The sequence below is a fragment of the Candoia aspera genome, chromosome 5, assembly GCF_035149785.1.
Source record: "Candoia aspera isolate rCanAsp1 chromosome 5, rCanAsp1.hap2, whole genome shotgun sequence".
Lineage (NCBI taxonomy): Eukaryota > Metazoa > Chordata > Lepidosauria > Squamata > Boidae > Candoia > Candoia aspera.
In genome coordinates, this window is record NC_086157.1 from 46,205,163 (window position 1) to 46,227,899 (window position 22,737).

The window sequence follows — 22,737 nt, forward strand, 5'->3', positions numbered from 1 at the left end:
TTAGTCCTAGAGGGGAAAAATCATATTTAATCATTAAGCAAAATTACTTATCCATAACTCCATCTCCACCTTGGTTACACTTGCTTTCCAAGAGAGGACCACAATGGGTAGGTTCCCAATGCTATTTAGTCATGATTTCCAAACAAATCTGCTACATGGCTCAAGTTATGCACCACATTGGAGCTATGTCAAATTTGGGCATGAAATAATTTTAGTGCCATGGAAAAGAATGGAAGGATTGAGTCGCCAGCCGATTTCTGGACATTTTGCAGCATGTGGGTCAAATGGATATCCAACTCATTAGAATCTTTAAAAACAACACCAAAATATTTGAAATTTAACCTGTTCTAATTCATGGTTTTTGACAGTCAATTTTCTAGGCAATTAAGCAAAAGAAGTGTCTTAGCATAATATATCTCTAGAGCACTGTTTCCCAATTATAGCAATTTCCAAGCGTGTGGACTTCAACTCCCACAATTCCACAGCCAGCACAGTCATTGGTGAGAATTCTGGGAGTTGAAGTCCACATACCTGAAGTAGGCAAGGTGGAACATACTGCTCCAGACCTTCCACCTTACAATATCACACCATAGAATGTAACTCTTCCAAGCCAACTAGAGTTTAAGATAAGGTAACACTGTCCATATAAAGTGTAATAATATGCTTACTTGCCAGCTTAAGGGGGCTGTAGGTCAAGTTATTTGGAGAGCAGGAATTCCCTGTTCTTTTTAGTTTTCAGCTCTAAATAAAGAAAAACCTGCATCAAGACTCAGTCACAGATCCCATTTTAATTAAGAAATCTGTGCTTCAACTTGTTTTTTTTTCGTTGTGGGCTGAGACCCTGCTGAAGAGATTTCATACTACATTGTGATGCCTAAATCCTGGATTCCATGAGAAGCTGGCGGGCGCTACTACGGACATCCTCCTCTTGATAATCCAGGCTACAAATGGTTCTACCCACCCATCTCCTTTGCTTAGGACCTGGATCCCATCTTCCCAATCGGAGGTGCCGGCGTGCAGAACGGAGCAGGGCATGGGAGTACAAATATTTATTAAAACATACCGTACAATTACTTTTATTACACCAGTACGCGTCCACCACCCCTTCCATATGCAGTGTAGCAAGCGCTCCTGAAAAGAAGACAAACACAGAGAAGAGCTCCTTCCGACCTCCTCTTCTCGCGCCCGAAACCTCTCTGCCGGGCTCCAAAGAGCCCGCCACGCAAGGCATTATGGGGCGGTTTCATACGGTCTGATTCCGGCTGGCTCGTGTTTCGCAACGCGCAGCGCGTCACAGGGTAGGACGGAACTCCCTGAGGAGACGCCAACGCCACCCATTAGCAGGGGGCGGAATTGCGCAAGGAAAGGGGTGGGCACGCTTTGAAAGGACGCGGAAGTAAAGGGTGGGAACTTTCCTCACTGTTTTTTTTGTTTAGAGGGCGGCCACCGCTGAGGATTGGCTGGCAGCAACGCCTGTTGTGCGGCGGTTGTCGCCGAAGGTGGTGTCCGGCGCCGGCTGGTGTCAATTCTTACTTCAGTCGTGTCACGCGCCCTTTTCTTTCGGTTGGTGTGTTTCTTCCCTTTTCTCGCTCGCCTTGCTGCGGCTCCTAGTCTGGTGTGGGCAGGACCATGGCGGATGTGAGTAGCCTTTGGGGGTAGATAGTCTGAGAAACAGAGCACAGAGATGGAGAGAGAGAATAGTTTCCGTATTTTCTCCTCCCCGGGAGAGGAGGAGGGAGGATATGGAGACGGGCAAAGCAGAAAGGCAGGATATAAATACATAAAATTAAATTAAAACAGCAGAGTATGTTCCCACTGTCAGATGGCTGGTACGGAGAGAGCATCCTCTTCTTTTGAGGGTATAGTAAGGCAGAGCTCCAAAGAAGATAATTTAATCTAGCTTTCCACAGACTATGTTGGAGAACAGCTCTTTCTTCGACAACCTGTGACCATACTGGTTGGAAATGATGCGAATTGTACACTGATCTATAGAGAGGCCCCTAAGTAGGGATAGTGGACTAGTCTAACCCTGTGAAGCTGATGCAGAATGCTCCCTTTATGTCCCTGATCTGCTTAAAAAGTTACCTCAGTTTTACAAAGAATGGTGGCCTCAGGTATTCCTTTTTGAGGAAGTCAGCCAAACAAAGGCTTCTGACTTTTAAGCACAGATTCAAACTTATTTATGAGAGGGATGTATTTGGACCTCCCCTTGCAGAACCCTCTATAAATCTTACCTGCCCTAACAATTAGGAAAGGATCTTTTCAAAACTCAGTGAACAGCCTCTGCTCATTTAGAAGCTGATGATGTAAGACTTACTTATTTCAACACCTTCTATTTCATTAAAGTAACATCATAATATTTCAGCACATTGTTATCATTTTGTTCTTTCATACTCAGCAAATTCCTCCATGGACAAGTGGAAAGAAAAGTTATTTTTCTTAATTATTTATTGTGTCCCTAAGGGTTTGTTATAGGAAAACATTTTCCATTATAACTTGGTGATACATATAATTATACTTTTTAGCGCACCCACTCTTTTGAAGGGTTGGACAAGAATGAGTGATCTCTGAATGACTTGTAATAGTCCTGTTCTCTATAGCTTGTAGATCCTGAGTAGTAACAACAGTAGAATGACTCTCAAATGAAGAAACCTGGGATAACCAATCAACTTTCCTATGGATGGAATATTTATAACAGAACATGTTCTGTTCTGCACTTGGTTGGCAACACTGCTTACCTAGCTCTTATTGCTGGAACTTGAAGTTCTGGTAGAAAACCAAAGTAGACCTAAGAAGTATGGAGTTTGCTCAACCTAATGTTTAAAATAATATACTGATGACTTTTCGTGTTCTTTCTCATTCAGCAGAGCAACAGAGGCCCATTAATAAATGAAATCAGACAGCGTTTTGAGACAGAATATATGTCAGGTTGGTAGTATGAATATTCTGTTCATACACTATAGTTTATCCTGTATATTTAACATTACAGAGTTTCTAAAATAGCAGCAATCAAAGAATATTGATTACTACCCAGAGATACATGTCTTAAAGGGAGGTTGACTCTTTGCACTTGGATTTCTTTATATTTGAACTCTGTGGCTACTAAAGGCCAAACAGTTTTGTGAATGACCACAGTTTTAAATTTGAAAATCTTCATGGTTAAGGAGACTATTAAGTGGTAAACATTTGGTTTCACTTGTCTCCTAGTGCACTCCAATTTATTATATTTACTGCAGTGATTTGCCTACTATGTTACAAACCACACTACCCTATTGTAAATTTAACCTTTTTGTATTGAATTAATCCTATTTCCTGGGTCTTCACAGCATATGGGTTCTCACAACTCACTGAACCAATACTAGTCTAACATGTCGTGTGAAATCAGGCTTATTCAATTTCTACTAAGTAATAGCAAGTTTCTTGCAAAGTTTTAGAGGAAATGAATCAAAATTGTTTGATAAGAGTCCCCTTTTTGGGAGAGATCAGTGGTGATAGAAATTTGAAATATAAATAAATAAATAAATGATAAAGAAAATGGAGAATCATGTGGATAGCCAGACTTAGAAAGTTCTATGGTTAATCAAAAATAAGATTTTCCGGTTCAGTTGTATAGCCCTCTCAATAGCTAGACTGCACTTTTCCTTTTTGCTCAAATATGATTTTGAAAAAGTATTTCATATGAAGACATTTAGGTATTAGATGTTTAAGGACTTGAAAATTAGTTAGAATTCATTTGCAGTTTTCTTTTTTATTAAGATCTTAAGACAAGGGAAGGTATAGATATTTTGTTTTATTATTTTATAAATTAAAGACTAGCTTGCTGCAGATACTTATTTTAATTTCTTCCTTTTAAAATGTTTAGCAAATATTTGCTAAAAATACTCCTTTATGACTCTTTATGTCAAGATATGTTTAATAATATTCTATTCATATTGATCAGCACAAAGAGATAAATATGATTCCAGGGATATAGAAAGATTACATCAAGATGATACCTGGGTTGATAATTTCTTAATATGGCGAGATGATATTGTGGATGATACATTGAAGATGATTGATGAAAGCTTTCAGTGGAGAAAAGAGTACACAGTTCATGGTAAGATTTCTATTTGTTTGAAAAAAGGTTTGTTATATATTTATATATTTTTATGTGTGTGATATGGATCTCATAAAGAAAAATAATGTAAGAAACAGCTAAAAGTAATTGTTGCCTGAGGAAATTGCATTCTAAACTGAAAAAAATGAAATTAAGAATATCAAAGCTGGGTATGTATGCTGTACTTTTATACTGTAGTTACATAATAACTATGTTTATACAGTAAGTGTGCTTATTATAAATACAACAATACAGAAATTTTAGTGTCATAAATGAAGGAGTTAAATGCATCAACTAAAATTCTATAACCAAAGATTCTTGATATTTCTGGTTTGTTCGTTTTCAGTTCTCAATTATTTTTTCTCTCTCTCTCTCTCCCTCTCCCTCTCCCTCTCCCTCTCCCTCTCCCTCTCCCTCTCCCTCTCCCTCTCCCCCTCTCCCTCTCCCTCTCCCTCTCCCTCTCCCTCTCCCTCTCCCTCTCCCTCTCTCTCTCAGAGGAAGCCAGTTAGTTGTCGTAGTTAAGGCACTGGACTAGAGACTGGGAGTCTGTGAGTTCTACTCCTGCCTTAGGCACAAAGCCAGCTGGGTAACCTTGAGCCAGTCACTTTCTCTCAGCCCTAGGAAGGAGGCAATGGTATACCACTTCTAAAAATCCTTGCCAAGAAAACTGCAGGGACTTGTTCAGGCAGTCTTCAAGAGTTGGACATGATTGAATGGAATATATATATTTCAGATCAGTCTTCATGCAGTGTCCAAGGATCAAGTCATGAACTGTGCTTGCAGATTCTCGAGGCTGTTGCTTTTTCCCCTCTCTGTCAACGGTTCTGTAGCTATTACATGAGAATAAGAATAACTATATAGTTAACTTTATGCTAATATTTAAAGTCCATTTTAGATTTAAACATCTGCGTGTAAAGTTGGCATTACCTTTTATATAGTAACTACTACTCTAGGTACCACTTTGGTGGGATGGTAACAGCGTTCCGTGCTTGTCATGCCGGCCACATGACTGCAGATGCGTCTTCGGACAGCGCTGGCCCTTTGGCTAAGAAACAGAGATGAGCGCCGCCCCCTAGAGTCAGACACGACTGTGCAGGGGAACTTTTACCTTTTACTCTTATGTCTGAAATGTAATGATTGTAAACAATAACTTTTCTCTGGATTAAAAAATTAACATTTTTGTCTTCCCTTTTTATTTAATATTTTAGAATGTTGTTACAGTATGTGACATAGTAAAAATAATTATAATAATAAAACCAAGACTCTTTTCTTCAGATTTGACTGAATCTTCTTTTCCAAAATTGATGTTTGATGTTGGTGCTATTTACCTACATGGTTATGATAAGGAGGGCTATAAAATATGTAAGTCAAATTCTCAATTTCATTTACTTATTCATTAATGCAAATGCAATCATACTTTCAGAATGAAAATCTTTAATACAGGGATTGATTATTGGTATAAAGTCATTGAAATCAGTGGCATTTGTGGTGGTGGTGTCTGACAAATTCCATTAAATCTGGTATTAATGTTGATATACATTTAAAATTGCTTATAACAACTGGCACCTATATTTAAGAGAAATAATGAAATCTTTATATATCTCAAGTAAAATAAAACAATTGTATCTTGTTTTTATTTTAAGAACAGATATATCTGTTATAAATAGAGCTTTAACTAGTATTTAATTTAGAGTCGATAGGTTCAGTATAATAAGCATACTTAAGGTTTCATTTTAAATTTTAAAGTGCTAATGGTTTTTTTCCTATTCTATCTGGTTCAGGGCTAGACAATCCCTTGGCTGCTGGAGGGCACTTAATGGCCTGGTTCACTAAGCCATAAAATGGTTTCTTTGGTCTTGGCTTAAAAATAAGTCAAACTGTGGTTTATTCAATAAACCATAGTGAAATAAACCAAAAAAGTTGATTCAGGTGCTGCATGCAACCAGAGGTCCCTAGATTTTCAGTCTTCCTGCTGAACTTTGCATCATAACTATACTTCAGACCTGGCTGACACAGTCCAATTCAGTGAGAATAAATAATTGCTCTTGTTAAATTTAATAGGCAGTAGGGCAATATTATCACTGCAGTCTTAGCAGAGTTATTTGAGGAATACAAAAAGGGTAGACTGCATTCTGGAGCAAACTCGCCTAATTGCAGCTCCTGAACAATTTGTGGCGCCCAGCATGGTCAGCTCTGAAATCTGTATCCTTTTATAAGGTGGGCCAAGGGCTTAATTTTAGGGATTTTAGACTTTCAAGACATTCTAAGATGCTAGGCATATGTTTTTAATTTAGAACAAATAGCCTTTATTGTAGAATAGGAATATCTAAAAAATGCAGGAGTTACCACACTTAGGTTAAAATGGGAACCAAAATACCCCCAGAAAGTGATAATACGGTATGTGATAAAATCCTGTTTTTCACAGGAACATTGTACAGAAATTTTTTGAAGTATTGTCACATAATCAAATACCAATTTGCAAGGGATTTCTGGCCCCATTTCAAGTTGCACAGCAGGTATTGTTCTATCTGTATGTGTGTGTGCATATGTGCGTGTATACATATAGATATCTACAGTATACAGTATATTCATGCTTTTGCCAGAAATTGCCTTTATTTCATTTGGAAATTATATTTGTCAAATCGACTTTGAATTGCTGCTTTTAATTCAGAAACACTGATATCTTTTTACATCACACTATTAAGAAAAATTATAATTAATATTAACTGACTTCTGCATAAAATGTTTTTGATTTGTGATGTTTTATCTTCTTAGACTTTAGATTGAAAGAATAAAGAAGTTACATAGACATATAATGAAAAAAAAACATACATGTTAGAAAACAAATAGCATCTTCATTTAGAACTAGCCTGAAAGTTGTTATTACCTTTTTGACACATGCATATATATTTCCCCCCCCCCCATTAGTTTGGATCAGAGTGAAATTACATACAAAAGATTCTAAAACACAATTTGAAAAAAAGAAACTAGTAGCCTTTTGGTTAGAGCGCTATGCAAAGAGAGAAAATGGAAAGCCGTTGACAGTGGTGTTCGACATGGCTGATGCTGGACTGAGTAATATCGTAAGCATTTTAAAAAATTATTTCATGTTGTTGTTGTGACCTGAAAATTGAATTTAGAGCCTTACATAATTCTCTTGGTAGAGTACTTTAATTTAAATAATTATTTGCCCTGTGGCATAAATCTAAAGTATTCTGGATTGATTGGCTCATGAATCACAAATAAGGTTAGCTGTTTAATAAAAGCTAGCAAAAGCATTCTATTTACTTAATAGGAGAAAATGATGTAATCATGTATTCTGGTTTGAAAAGTCCCATGGAAATCTTTTTAAGCAACTCAGCATTATATAGCTATTGGGGAAAAAAAGTATTTGTATCAATCTTGTGATGAGGCAGTCAAGTGTTTTCTTGTGACAAGCCAGCAAAGAACCTCGTGAGAGTGCATGCAGGATTCCACATGGATTGGTTTTTGTTCTCATTGCAAATAATACAGTCTCTCAAAGGGTATTATTAAGTCTGCATGCCAGTTAGCACTATGGGTAATTTGAATAAATTGCTTCAGTGTAAATATAGTTAACAAGTTTACTTAAGACTGGCTTTTGAGTATTTTTTTTTCTAATGAAATACAGTTTAGCTACCATTGATAAATACATGAAAATGCTTGAAACCCTAACCCACTTCTAAAACTTCCTGTACCTTTAAAGGTGATTTTGGGAAGCTCAGCACTTAAGATGATAAAGTATCTACTGACTTTTTATAACTAATGATCTGTTTTTATTTTAGGACTTCGACTTTGTCCGGTATACCATTAGCTGTTTTAAAGTATATTATCCTAATTTCCTCAGTAAGTATGAAGGCCTTCAAATCAAATCAAATCTTAATTAAGGCCATAAGACCAGCAATGACATACAGATAAAAGAGATAAAAATGAAAAAATGAAGCTGAAAATAAATTTTCAGTTTTCACGAGGAGAGATATACGGTGCAGGAAGAGGCATAAAACTGGGCAACCAGGAAGTTACAGCCAAACAATGGTCAGTTGGGAGAAGTGACAGATAGGAGCCATCCTCTTTGTCAGGGAATTTCTTTAGGATAGGATGGATAAATTATCTAGGATTCCCTGTAGAGAGAGCAAAGAGAAGCATATGCCTCAAGGACTGGGCTACTGAGCTGTCCCCCAGGGGCATATACAGTATGTTGATGTATAGGAGTATTTTTGCAATTCTCCAACAGCAGTTCTCCAGAAGGCAATGCCCTGGCCAGAAAAAAGGGCCAGAAAATTTCAGGACAGTGATAGAAGATGTAGGAAAACATACCCATCTGAAAAGATCCCATTTGCTGCAAGACTAGAAACCAGACGTAGATTGAGTTGAGGATCAGTGTTACAGATACTTCTGAAGAATGCTTGTGGCATTTTCATTTTCAGTGAGAGCCCTAGGGATTGCAGCTTAACAGGAGCTTTTTTTAACCAGATCGACTTAAATTGGTCTCTTAAGATCCAGTGGGCCAGATCCATTAAGAAAAAAGTTAACTTTAGCCAAAGGCAATATGTATACCACTCCATAGTTCTAGAAAATATATCTTTAAAAAACCTCATTTTTTTTGGAAATTAGGAATTATTAAAATAATAACCCTGAAGAGGGAGAATTGAAAAAAATGTAGCAGTTAAAAGTTATCAAAGCACACTTCTTTTTGTAATCTCATAAAATGAAAACTTTTGTTTTTGCAGCAAAAATTGTGATTTTTGAACTGCCTTGGGTAATGAATGGTGAGTTACAATTTTAAATTAATCTTCAGAGATTATCTGAAAAAGTGTAGTAGAAGTTGATACTTCCTCACATATTTTTGATATCACTAGTGGTAGAGATATTCTTACAATTAAAAGTTGAATTAAAAGGATGAATATATTTCAGATTTCTATGGTTATTTGATCTGAACCACCAAATGTCACCTATAAATTCTTTTAAACAATTTACATATGTTTCAGTCCATTCTGAATATATTTTTCCCAAACATGGGGCTCTGTTATTCTGTATCATTCCCATTATAAGTAATGGCACTAATTTGAAGTGAATTTGCATTATATGTCATGTTAATAAAAATAGGTTGGAAAAAGCTTTTATTATCTTCATTATTTCTCTCTTTTTATCCAGCTGCTTTTAAACTTGTGAAAAATTGGCTGGGTCCAGAAGCAGCCTCCTTGCTGAAATTGACCAATAAGAATGAAATCCAGGAGTATATAAGTGCTGAATACCTACCAGCCCATATGGGTGGGACTGTAAGTATGTCAATGCAATTGATAATGATACATGCATAATGTATGTGAAAAGACTATTAATAAATCTAATAAAAGTGTACTTGCCTAGTATATGCACACAATATATTTGATATTGAATTATTATTAATGGGGCAACAAAGCTTTTGTTCATAGCTTTTAATTTATAATTTATTTTCCATTTTGTTTGATGTCTAATAATGCACTCTCTAACTTAAAATTTTTTAAAAAGTTAAATACAGTCTTTTATCATCTTGCTTTAATTAGCCAGTTTCAAGGTAATAGGAGTTTAGTAAGCCCCTGTATGGATATTTTTCAAATACATACAGTTGGTGATTGTTTCAGGATTTCATGTTTGTGTAAGGAAAGACAGAAGACTAATTTCATTGCAGTTTAAATGTGTAGCTGGCACCAGGAATTGAGGTGCTGGCAATGGTTGTGTGTTTCTCAGGGTTTCTTTTCTTTTCTTTTCTTTTCTTTTCTTTTCTTTTCGATAGAAACTGCAGCCAGCAGTTCCAGACTGTCCCAAAGTGCAGTTTGTGGAATGCTCTTTAAATTTTGAGATGGGTTTTTAAAGAACTTAGTGCAGCCATTGCAGCAAATTTTTCTGCAACCCTTTGCTGCCATTTGGTAGTCCCCCAAGTCCTCTGCATCTTCAGAATCTTGCAGATTCTAGGTTGATGACAACCAGAGCAAGTAAACAGTTTCATCTTCTGCTCTACCCAAAAACTGTTCAGATGGAATGGAGTCAGAGAACTTAAAGAGCAAAGCAAGTTGACTGTTCCACACACATCTCCACTGGGATTTTTTCTGATTGAATCCAGTTTCTTTTCTATAAAATTCAATATCCTATCCACCCTAAAGTTAAAGTTCATCTTATGTCTCATGCAGCATTCTTCAAGATTGGGTTGCTTAAGACAGCAATAAGAAGAAGCAGAAGCTAATTATATATTTAGCATACAGACACTCAGAATCAAAACAAACACTGGGTTTTGGATCCTGCAAAGAATAAATGAACCTTGTAGAGCAGGAGATAGATTATTGCTTTCCTTTCCTGCAAGAGACATTTTAGATTCAAGTCCTCTTCCAAGTGTTGTTAAATGGACTACTGAAGGGTTACTGGGAGAGAGGACCATTCCAGAATTGCACAAGTGGTCTTTACCTGATTTTGTATAATTGCTTCATGCTAAAGCCCTTCTTTTATAATATTTGGAGGCACGAACAGCAAAATTCTCAGCACACTTCAATATATTAAACCATTGTACAACAATAGGTTAAACCAAAGTAAAAGTCTTTGACACACTTTAGTATATTTAAGTATAATAGTACATTTAAAGAAAATAATAATATCCAGTTTCTGATAAAGCTCTTCTGTTTCTCCCCACTTTGCCCATATCTAGAAAGTCTTGCATTTTTGAAGAACATTTTTCTAATTGCTTTTTTAACATTTCCAAATGGAAGTGTACAAAGATCTTTAACACTGTAAGACAATTTCTCTAATATCCTTTTTAAAGGAAAAGTTACTCTTTTTATCATAAATACTCAAGTTTGCCTGTGCAGATTATTTAGCCAGAGAATGCAGATACAAATGCTGAGGATATCTATCTCTAGCCAGAACTTTCCTTTAAAAAAAAAATGCAGGACCTAGTTTAATTTGAGAATGCCAGTTTGGTGTTGTGCTTAAAGGTACCAGGCTATGAACCAGGAGACTGAATTCTAGTCCCGCCTTAGGCACAAAGCCAGCTGGAGGACTTTGGGCCAGTCCACTCTCTCTCAGCCCTAGGAAGGAGGCAATGGCAAACCACTTCTGAAAAACCTTGCCAAGAAAACCGCAGGGACTTCTCCAGGCAGCCTTTAGGAGCCAATAATGCCTTGAAGGCACCCCACCACCCAAAGGCTTATTTTGAATTATAGATTATTGCTTCAGCAGTGAAAATATTGCACAGAATTATGGTTGCATATCCAACATACTCCTAGTTTTCTAATCCTGTTTGCAATTAAACATTTTTAGTTCCATCATTTTATTTAACATTTATTTATTTATTTGTTACATTGACATCATTTTCCTTCAGCAGCTTAAGGCAACATTGATAGTACTGTTGCCTCCTGTTTTCCTCAAAACAGTATCCTGTGAGGTAGGTTGAGCTGATAGTGACTGATTAAAAGTCATCAGTAAGTGTCCAATGGATGATAATGGACTTGAACTTAAGTACCATTTCTAATATATTATAAAATGTTTCTCCTTCCTCCTCCTATTTTGTAACCCTTGGTGCAAAATCTAGCCATTCTGTATTGCACTATTTACAGTACAATCCTCAATCCAAAAATTATAGTTCTTCTTTATACATTTTAAAGGGAACTGTGATAGATAGTTCTGTCTTTTCTTCCATACCCACATGTAATATATTTATTTATTTTTGTTATAGGATGCTTTCAAGTACAGTTACCCTCCATTAGTTGATGATGATTTCCAAACTCCGTTGTGTGAAAATGGTCCCATTACTAGTGAAGATGAAGCTGAATGCAAAGAAGTAGACACCAATAACAAAGACAATATAGATACTACTGAAGAACAAGCACTCAGTTCAAAAAAGGTATCCCTCAACTGAAGGGTACATAAGAGAAAGACATCTCCAACTGTTACATGGCTATCTTCCCCATGTACTGTTAATTTGCAGTACTTAATAAAAGTGCCTTAAGAAGTGATTGATTGACCATCATGTCTTGCTGTCAGAATCTAGAGTCTATGTTTTAAAAAATGGATATGTTCATATATCTAAATTCGCTGGCAGCCAATTTTAATTCCTGGTTAACTAGTGCTGAATTTTAGAGAAATACATTTTTGCTCAGATGTGGAATTTTACTTTCTTCTGTTTCACTTTTTGATACATAACTTTGATTCCTTTACCTGTTATAAGAATCACGAGGTCCCCACTTAATGACCCACATGGTCCTTGGGTTACAATGGCAGCTGGGACTGCTGCGATTGCCATTGCTAAGTGATGCGGTCATGTGATGTGCTTTACGACTGCATCACTTAAGTGATGGAAATTCCAGTCCCAATTGCTGTCATAACCTGTGGGCTACCTATTTCAAAGTGGATATCCACAGTAAAATGTAGATTAGAACAAAGAATACTCCAGATACTGGAGTTATTCCAAGATTCATATTTACAGCGTTAGCCTAGGGATAGGCAATCTAGTGTCATCAGGATGTTTTAGCTAAAACTTCCCAAGATCCATATTTATAGCATTAGCCTAGGGATAGGCAATCTAGTGTCATCAGGATGTTTTAGCTAAAACTTCCCAAGATCCATATTTATAGCATTAGCCTAGGGATAGGCAATCTAGTGTCATCAGGATGTTTTAGCTAAAACTTCCCAAGATTCATATTTATAGCATTAGCCTAGGGATAGGCAATCTAGTGTCATCAGCATGTTTTAGCTAAAACTTCCCATATCGCTACCCATACTGACTAGAACTTAAGCTGAAATCCTGTCCTCCAAAGCACTTGTATTTAAATTGCTTTTTTAGAAGTGACATTTAATTTCTAGATTTAGAATCCAAAGTGGTATGTGTGTGTGTGTGTATCACAAATTATTACATTTACATCTTTATCTCAGTGTCCTGACAGTCTTATTCACATCAAGAGTACTTGCTGAAAATCTCCCACCTATTTGTACCCACTGTATTTTATCTATGTTCATGTTATTTTTTACCATGCTACTCATTGGCTACTATTGAGAATTAACTATTCTGCTGCTTTTGTTTTCTGTTTGGCAGACCAGCCTTTTCACCCATCCATTTATATTTTAAAAATATATAAATACAAATGTATTCTATCACTCTATAGCAGGATTAAGTTTACTCATGAGATAGAGATGGATCCAGTTCTTTCTGGCTTTCGTTAGTCCATGGGCCACAGTAAATTAACCACTGCAGGAAATTTATTCTAGTACAATATTTTAGATTCTCTTCCAAATGTATTCATATATGCTGTTCAATCATTAATAAAATGTAGTATGTTGGAAGGTAAAGAAGACGCTGAATTTGGAAACACTGCAGCAATGCATGAAATCTGTAACTAGCTTCTCAAAGGCCCATGGAAGACGTACAGACCATTTTGCCACTCTACCACCTGCCAACATTTCAAGTTTTACAGTTCACTAGTTTCATTTAAATGTACAAATGGCTAGATGTAAGATGTATAGAATTGTGGCAGCCATTGCTTGCTTATGTCTTCTCAGCATCAAAATCCACCTGCCATTGCCAGTAATTCAAAGCAAGGATGCAAGAACACAGCAACATATTGTTCTGTTCTAGGTATCTCATTAAAATAAAGGAAATACATAGCAATGGTAGCAGCAGTTTATCTTATATGTAAAAAAGAACTATATTAGACCAAAGCCTGTTTCCTGCGGTAAGCCATGTATAAACGTATCAGACCACAAGGCATAAAAAGTATATAACATCTCCTGCTGTTGCTACATAGTGTCTTATTTTCAGAAGAATAGCTTGAGTTAGAACATAGTCATTCATAACTAATAGGTATCAATAGCCTTATCCTATGTGAATCTCCTTATCCCCTTTCAAAGCTAAATTTGTAGCCACCACCAAAGGTTATGGTAGCAAATCCTATATGTTTTCTTGTCTTTATGCTTCACTATTCAGTTTTGTGGGATGACTCTGGATTCTTATATATGTATAAAAATTCCTTTTGTCTGTTTTTTCTTTATAAAAATTAAATAGCCCCTAAATTTTGTATGTTTTCCACATATAACGCTGATCTTCTGATCATTTTGGTGAGCTTTTTCTCTATCTTTTCCAGCTTTATAAAACTCTTTCTGAAGTACAGTAAACAAAACTGACTTTGATATCCCATGTGTAGCTGTACCAGATTTATATAAAACCACTATGATACTGGCAATATAAATGATCAACTTCTTTTTGAAAAGAAAGTGAAGAGTAACAATTATTTATAACTGCTAATGGTAACAATTTCTCCAAAGAATCCCCAGTATTCATCAGAATATCAAGTTAATCATCTTTGTTTTGGAGGTTTAGGATATGTAATACATTATTTAAGATAACAACCACAACCAGCATTTTTCAAGTTTGTGAAAGAGATAATTATTTCTATAATGTTGATTGCAGTGTTTAAAAAATATATTGGTACACAATGGGATAGACTGTAGACCATAGGAAAGCATTAGCTGCGTTTGTAAATGTCTTTAAAATACAGATCCTTTGATACCCCCATCCGAGGATCTGTGTGAGTGAGTGATATGTTTCTATTTTGTGTTCTTCTTTTTTGATGCACTATAATTCAGTAGTTGAAACATGTATAGTTGTACTATTCTATTCAGTTGTAGAAAATAATTAACACTATAGTGTTTGTTTGTTTGCTTAGGCAAATTTTGCAGAACAAACTCCAAAATCAGAAGAGTGTGACAAATTAGATTCTAAAGCAAAAAATGCCAAGAAAGCACTTACCATTTTTAAAGGATCTTTATTGCATATCAGGTAAATTACAGTAATAATCACCTTTACATTGTAGACCTTTACATATTTTAACAGCACTGCACCCTCAGTTGAAGAAATAGGATATGTTGGACAGGACAGCCTCTGAAGTTAGACTGTAAACCACTCTTCCTTTTCCCCGTTTAGACTGAAACAAAATGTAATTATGCCTCACTTTCTATGGGCTTTTTGTAGCCCTTTATAGAAGTTAATGTGAAGAATTATTTATTCTAATAACAGTATGTATTATAACGCATGGTTTTGTGCTTACTGAACAATTCATTTTCTAAACATAAAAGACATTCAGAAACCTGTTTCTAAGATGGCATGGAAAGTTACATTTAAAATAAATAGAGTATAGATCTTAATATTGCAAATTCCTTGGTCACATGTATTTTTTAAGGCCAATAACTTGAGAATGCAAATTATCAGTGTTTCTGCTATAGACTGGCAGATGGTGTGAAAAACAACTTTATCTAGCTCAAATATTTCCATTTGTACCTCAATTCAAATTCTTTCCTACTTTTAAAAAATATTTTATAGGACAGGGAAAGACTTTGAAGAGCTGCTGCTATTCTGAATAAGCTAATGGACTGGTTATGGTTTCATCAGCCTTTTCAAATATGGCACACTAATATGTCCAACTAAAACATCCATCATTCTTGTTCAACAAGATACTGGCGACATTGTTGTGAAGGACAGGGCGCAAGACTGAAAAAAGCCTTGACAAGATGTTTTGTTTTGTTTTAACTTGCCTAACATGTTATATGGTTGCTTTACCCTTATTTCATTGGAGTTCTATTGTATTTCTTCAAATAATGCATGTTTTCAAATGTTGCATTATTTTAACAATGTCTCATATTCTGGAACACAAAGGAGAATTTCATCTAGCAATGTATATTGTGAAAAGTTATCTGAGGTATCGTTAGAAGCCTTTAAGATACATTTAAAATTTAAAGCGTTTGAAGTATTGTGTTAGAGCCTGATAACACACACACAATTGTTTTAAATAAATGTTTCTTAACTATTTTAAAGAAAATAGTGGAAATCTGCAGTCTTTGCAAATACTTATTGTAGAAAATGTTGTATTTTTCAATAGTCCAGCAGAAGAATTGCATTTTGGGTCCAAAGAAACTGCAGAAAAGAAATGTTTGATAGTTCTAACAAATGTGACTAAAAATACAGTGGCATTTAAGGTAAACTTACAGTGTTTATGTTGAACTTATTGAGATGGTAGATGGTCAGCATATAACTTTGTTTAATACATAAATAGAGTGAATAATAGTTTCCTCCCTGGATTTCCATTTTCCTACTCCACCATCAATCATGATTGAATATTCCATTACCATATGATGTCACTGAAGATGCTCATTCCTCCCAGAGCTTTAAGAGGGGAGCATCCCAATTTGAATTTATGCTTTTAAAAAGTATCTTCAATAATGGGGTTGAGAAATGTGTTTTTCTCTGTAGTGCCATGGGTGGTGCTATATTCACCAATAAAGACTCATGTATCTAAGTAATCATTCCCTAGTTGGAAGAATCCTTTGGGCACAAATGGGCAATCATCTTTTTGTCATGCTGGTACATTTCAAGGAAAATCCAAATGAGTGCTGTAGAAATAGATGGTTGATTTACTTGCACTGAGTTTGGTAATTCTTAAGACTGTTAATGGTGGAACTTATGAACTACAGAGCTAAAGAGATTACATACTATTTAACAGAATATTAAATTACACAATGCATGTTTTAAAAACCTTTCTATTTGCATTCATACCTTATGAAAACATTAAAATCAAAACTGAATTGCACAGCTTCTTTAAAAATGGAGATAGGTATCAAATGTAACATGTTTTATGGGAGAATTGGTTGTTTATAGTGTGATTATACTTCATATAGGTGAGAACAACTGCTCCTGACAAGTACAGAGTAAAGCCAAGTAACAGCAGTTGTGAACCTGGCACTTCAATAGATATCATTGTATCTCTTCATGGGGGTAAGTAACAAACTGCATTGCCATTTACACACACAACACATACATTTTCTAATATATTCTGTCTTGAGGAAGGTTGACAATTTTTGTACAAGTCCTGGAAAGAAAGTACTGTTGAAATCAGATCATTTGTTTAACCTTAAACAGCAACTTTTAAGTTCTGTCTTAATTAAAATAACTCAGTTCAGTTATCCCCATGTTCTGTTTGCTTGGGAAGGGGGAAGAAAGAACCTCAAATTTGCTCCCAATATTCTTGAAATAAAGTAGTCACAAAATGGTAAAATCTAAATTCTCAGACTTTTCACTTAGCGATTACTCCCTTCTAAAAAAAAATAGGGCAATTTATTGATGTTTAATATGGTTCTTAAAATACATCCAAGATTTTTTGATTTCACAAAAATAAACTATAAATATGCATATAATTTCAAGTTATGAGCTATTTAAAACAGTATAAATTTGAAAGTCATTTTTAAGCTTAGAAAAATAAATTTTGTTGAACCCTAGAGAATCTAACAAATCAAATTATGATGATAATTAATATTTTTAAATATTCTTCAGTGCCAGATACTATACAAAAATATAAAGTATCTGTGTGTCAATGTGCCCTGCTTGCTTTTAAAATGTTACAGCAACTTGATTTTAGAAGATATTTTACATGACTTTTCTCTTTGATAATTTTAAAATACAAAACAAATTTATCTCAGGTTACAAATCATTTAGGACATTATAGTGGCAAAATAAATAAAATAAAAATCTGATTTTATCCCATCTGTATTTGTTCTAAATAGATTTCTACATTGCAAACATTGGTATTTCACACAATTAAAAATTTAAAACATATGGGTCATCATACTGTCCATCAGTCCTCTAAGATCATCCTATCAGACTACATTTTTTCTGAAGTTTCGTTCCTGGTTAAAACATCAAGTCTGGAGTCCATAAAGTCGCTAGATTTTTCTCTTTCCATCTTCTACCTCAAGAGTTTTGTATAATTTGGGAGTTACATGTTTGTGCTCAGTATTTCACTGTGCTACATTTGTTGTAGTAAATTAACCATGTATACATCTATTAAAATTTAATGTTTCCCCCATGGACTATTGATTACATCTAAATGAAGTACAATAATTTTTATTAACTTGTCTGTTGGTTGGATAGGTTGTGCAGCTTCTTTGCAAGACCGTTTTCTAATTATGGCAGCAGAAATGGAACAGTGCTCTGTAGTAGGAGCACAGGAACTATCTCAATTTTGGAAGGAAATTCCCAGAAATAAAGTGATGGAGCATAGGTAAACATTTTATGTTGAGTTTCCGTTTAACATCATTATATGCCTTCTTCCAGGATGCTTTTTGGCTTGTCAGTCTGACTTAAGTCCTTATATTTCCTGGTGGTTTCCTATTCAAGTATTAACTAGGTTGGACCTTACTTACATTCTGAGACAAGCCAAGGTTGGCTAAATACTGCAAGCCTAGTTTGACATAAAATCATAACATGTGTAAACTGTTAAAAAAAATACTGAGATATGTAAACAGTTCAAAAAGAAAAAAGGTTGTCTTTTCTTGGCTCAGCCAGGCTTTGGGGAAGGGAGGTATTTCCATAAATATCCTGTCAATAAACATTCTGCAGTTTACTTTCTGTCTTCTCTTCTCTTACTGCATTTCAATGTCTACACTGTAGAAAAGAGAAGCCTAAGTAAAATTAAGTTAATCACTCTCACCTCTTCAGTTTGTCTTACCCACATTTTTTCCTAATAAATGTGTGTGTTCGTGTGTGTTTTACAGTCATCCAGTTCAACCCTGTATCATCTACAAAAAGAGCCGGTATATCTCCTTTTTGTGCAGGGAGTCTTGCCCCATTCCCATGACCTGCTTCATGTACTGGTTCAGTGTCATTTTGTTGATGCGCTGATTTTCTGGATATTCTTTTTGATTTCAGTGCCACAGAAAAAAATTACATTATCAAATATGAAAAACATCAGGATAAAAAAATAAAAATTGGAAACCCAGAGAATATAATTCTGCAGAGCTGTACTAAAAATAATTGCTTTCTGTCTGTTTCAGGTTAAGATGCCATGTTGTAGAAAATAGCAAGCCTTCTTCTTTAACTATAAATGAAAATGCTTTTAATAGTCCTTCAAAAACCAATGAAGATTTACACTTTCAGGTAACATATATGAATATTATTACTGCTTTTCATTCAATTTCAGAATCATTTTGAGCTGGGTGGTATAAAAATACAATAAATAAATAAAAAAATTTGTGCTACCATTCCACTCCTTAAGTTCAGCTAAGGAAATAAAAAACTGGGATATTTTTAGTCCATCCCCCCAAAATCTCATATTCTTGAAAAGCCAGGATCCAAAAGGTTGTTGATGTTTCCAACGTGCTGACAGAATGGAAAATCAGCTTCCTTCCTGTACTACGTATTACAGTGCATTCGGAAAGTATTCAGACGCCCTTCACTTTTTTCAATATTGTTATATTGCAGCCTGATACTACCATCATTCAAATTCACTTTTTGTCTCATTAATATACACTCAGTACTGCATAATGACAAAGTGAAAACAATTTTAGAAATGTCTGTAAATTTATTAAAAAGGAAAAACTGAAATATCACATGTACGTAAGTATTCAGACCCTTTACTCAGTACTTCGTTGAAGCACCTTTGGCAGCAATTAACAGCCTTGAGTCTTTTTCGGTGTGATGCAACAAGCTTTGCACACCTGGATTGGGGGATTTTCTGCCATTCTTCTTTGCAAATCCCCTCAAGCTATATCAGGTTGGATGGGGACTGTCAGTGGACAGCCATTTTCAGGTCTCTCCAGAGATGTTCAATAGGGTTCAAGTCAGGGTTCTGGCTGGGCCACTCTAGGACATTCACAGAGTTGTCCCTAAGCCATTCCTGTGTTGTCTTGGCTGTGTGCTTAGGATCGTTGTCATGTTGGAAGGTGAACCTTCGGCCCAGTCTGAGGTCCTGAGCACTGTGGAACAGGTTTTCATTGAGGATATCTCTGTACTTTGCTCCATTCAGCTTTCCCTCAACCCTGACCAGTCTCCCAGTCCCTGTTGCTGAAAAACACCCCCACAGCATGATGCTGCCACGCTTCACTGTTGGGATGGTATTGGGCAGGTGATGAGCGGTGCCTGGTGTCCTCCAGACATAACAGTTAGAATTGAGGCCAAACAGTTCAATCTTGGTTTCATCAGACCAGAGAATCTTGTTCCTCACAGTCTGAGAGTCCTTCAGGTGCTTTTTTGCAAACTCCAAGCAGGCTTTCATGTGTTTTGCACTGAGGAGAGGTTTCCGTCTAGCCACTCTGCCATAAAGCCCAGATCGGTGGAGGGCTGCAGTGATGGTTGTCCTTCTGGAACCTTGTCCCATCTCCACACAGGATTTCTGGAGCTCAGTCAGAGTGACCATCAGGTTCTTGGTCACCTCTCTTACTAAGGCTCTTCTCCCCCGATTGCTCAGTTTGGCCAGGTGACCAGCTCTTGGAAGAGTCCTGGTTGTGCCAAACTTCTTCCATTGGAGGCCTCCCTTGGAGGCCACTGTGCTCTTGGGAACCTTCAGTGCAGCAGAAATTTTTTTGTAGCCTTCCCCAGATCTGTGCCTTGCAATAATCCTGTCTCTGAGCTCTGCAGGCAGTTCCTCTGACCTCATGGCTTTTGCTCTGATACAGTATGCATTGTCAGCTGTGAGGCCTTCTATAGAGAGGTGTGTGCCTTTCCAAATCATGTCCAATCAATTTAATTTACCACAGGTGGACTCCAGTCAAGGTGTAGAAACAGCTCAGCAACGATCAAGAGAAATGGGAGGCACACGAGCTAAATTTCAAGTGTTGTTGCAAAGGGTCTGAATACTTATGTACATGTGATATTTCAGTTTTTCCTTTTTAATAAATTTACAGACATTTCTAAAATTCTGTTTTCACTTTGTCATTATGGGGTACTGAGTGTAGGTTAATGAGGAAAAAAATGAACGTGAACGATTGTAGTATCAGGCTGAAACATAACAAAATGGAAAAAAGTGAAAGGGGTCTGAATACTTTCTGAATGCCCTGTATATGCACACATATACTTTTAGATCCTCAGCCTCCTTCTTAACTAATTTCCGTACTTGAAATTAGATATATTTCTATAGAATATCATTCTTAAACTAAACATGCATTTATATTAAAACATAGAAAATGCCTCCCCTGCTCACCTTGAAATTGATCTCCCCCCAAAAGTAAAAAATAGATTCGTTCTAGTTCAAAACATGCCTTTCATTCACACATACAATACTCTTTACCGTGAAGTTCAGGAGTTTCCTGTAGGATCCCGGCTTCTTTCTTTCACCTATTTTACTAACAAAATCCTTTAACATCATTTCCTAGATAAGGCAATAGAAAGTTAGAAGAACCATACTTGAAAAAAGTTTTGGTCAGCAATTTTCATGTGAACAACCCTTAAAATTGGTCTTTTCTGTTTGGATTTGATTTGAGTAGAATAATGAGGTTTCCAAAGCTTGTTTTTCTTTTTAAATGAAGAATAAATCATTCTGATGTCCAAAATCAGAAACAGTACATCTTCTATACTTCCAAACTGTTTTTTGTTTTCGTATACTCAAAGGATTAAATTGTAAGACATTGGCTTTCTTTAAAACTCTGCTTTTGACACACGTGGCTGAAAATAATTATTCCTTCTTGTTTCTTTTATAGATTGGTTTATTTGTGTGGTTCAGTTATTTTAATAAGATTTAAAATTGTTTTTAAATATGTATATCCTAACTATTGAGTATATTGGTAAATTGCAGACAAAATTACGTGGGGAAAAAACTTCTTTGTTGATAACATCTTCTATTTTTTCCAGTTAAGGCAACTACTACAAGCTAATAAAAGACTTCAAGAACAGATTGACCGTTGTGTCTGGTTCCAACAACTTACACTTTTCCTAGTCTTTCTGTTAGTCACTATTGTTTTCTACTTCCTGTTGTGTGCTCCAAAAAGCTTCATATAATGTCACATCTATGCAAGTGTGCTAGAAAAAGGCAAAGAACCAGTATTATCCTATGGCCCATATTAACTGCCAAAAGTGAGATCTATATAGGTTTTCTTAAAAAATAAAAAAGGAACAACATGATCTATGCCTTTAATCAGCACATATGGCTTCGTTAATTTATTACAATTTAAGAAAAATGAGCTAATAAGACTCTTTCCACTGGACACTGTAGTAACTGTTACAGAGTGACAACATAGTTTTCTCTCTATTTCTGTCATGCAGAAGTTAAAACAGATAAAATACTTTGAAGTGTAATTGGGGAATAGCAGACTAGACTCTACTTACCATAGTATCCAGGTGACCATGGACCAAGGTCCATGAATGTACAGTTTAAAACTGAAGAACTCATTCCTGATTCTTACATGTATCTCCCAGAAATATTGCAGCTATTTTACACCAAACTACTTGCATTCAGTATAGCCCTATTTCCCGGAAGTGGCTACCATAGTTCCAAAGATACTAAGTGCTTATTTTTATAAGACTCTTGTAGCTTGTTTCACACAGGAAGGTGCTATATACAGGTCTGAGTACCCTCTTTTAGTAAGAGTCTGTCTCCAGAGTTAGAACCACATTTTGATGTCAACTTCCCGATGCAGTATTACTGAATAGATTTTCGTGTAATTTTGAGATAACTGGTGGAATATCATAAATTATGATTCCTACGGTCGGGAATAAAAAGATGACGAAGATTCATGAAAAGAACTATAATTTCTAAACATTTTAGTCCTGCTCTAAATATGAATACAAATCTCTTAAATATTCCTTATACTTAATTATGTTCAACATTTCATGAAAATTAACA

At 35.7% G+C, this 22,737-nt stretch overlaps 1 protein-coding gene across 2 annotated transcripts; it reads left to right on the forward strand.

Moving 5' to 3' along the window:
* The first annotated feature begins 1,457 nt into the window (after positions 1 to 1,457).
* Positions 1,458 to 22,016, forward strand: MOSPD2 (motile sperm domain containing 2). Of its 2 annotated transcripts, XM_063305123.1 has the most exons (15): positions 1,458 to 1,638; positions 2,865 to 2,928; positions 3,941 to 4,096; positions 5,372 to 5,458; positions 7,025 to 7,179; positions 7,900 to 7,960; positions 8,845 to 8,883; positions 9,269 to 9,393; positions 11,817 to 11,984; positions 14,800 to 14,912; positions 16,009 to 16,105; positions 16,805 to 16,901; positions 18,054 to 18,183; positions 18,956 to 19,058; positions 21,747 to 22,016. In XM_063305123.1, exons 1-15 carry the CDS (start codon positions 1,630 to 1,632, stop codon positions 21,891 to 21,893), a joined length of 1,551 nt encoding a protein of 516 aa, XP_063161193.1. In that variant the 5' UTR covers positions 1,458 to 1,629; the 3' UTR covers positions 21,894 to 22,016. The 2 variants fall into 2 exon arrangements, with proteins under 2 accessions (XP_063161193.1, XP_063161194.1); XM_063305124.1 differs by lacking the exon at positions 1,458 to 1,638 and having other exon boundaries at positions 2,869 to 2,928; positions 3,966 to 4,096.
* The last annotated feature ends 721 nt before the right edge of the window (positions 22,017 to 22,737 follow it).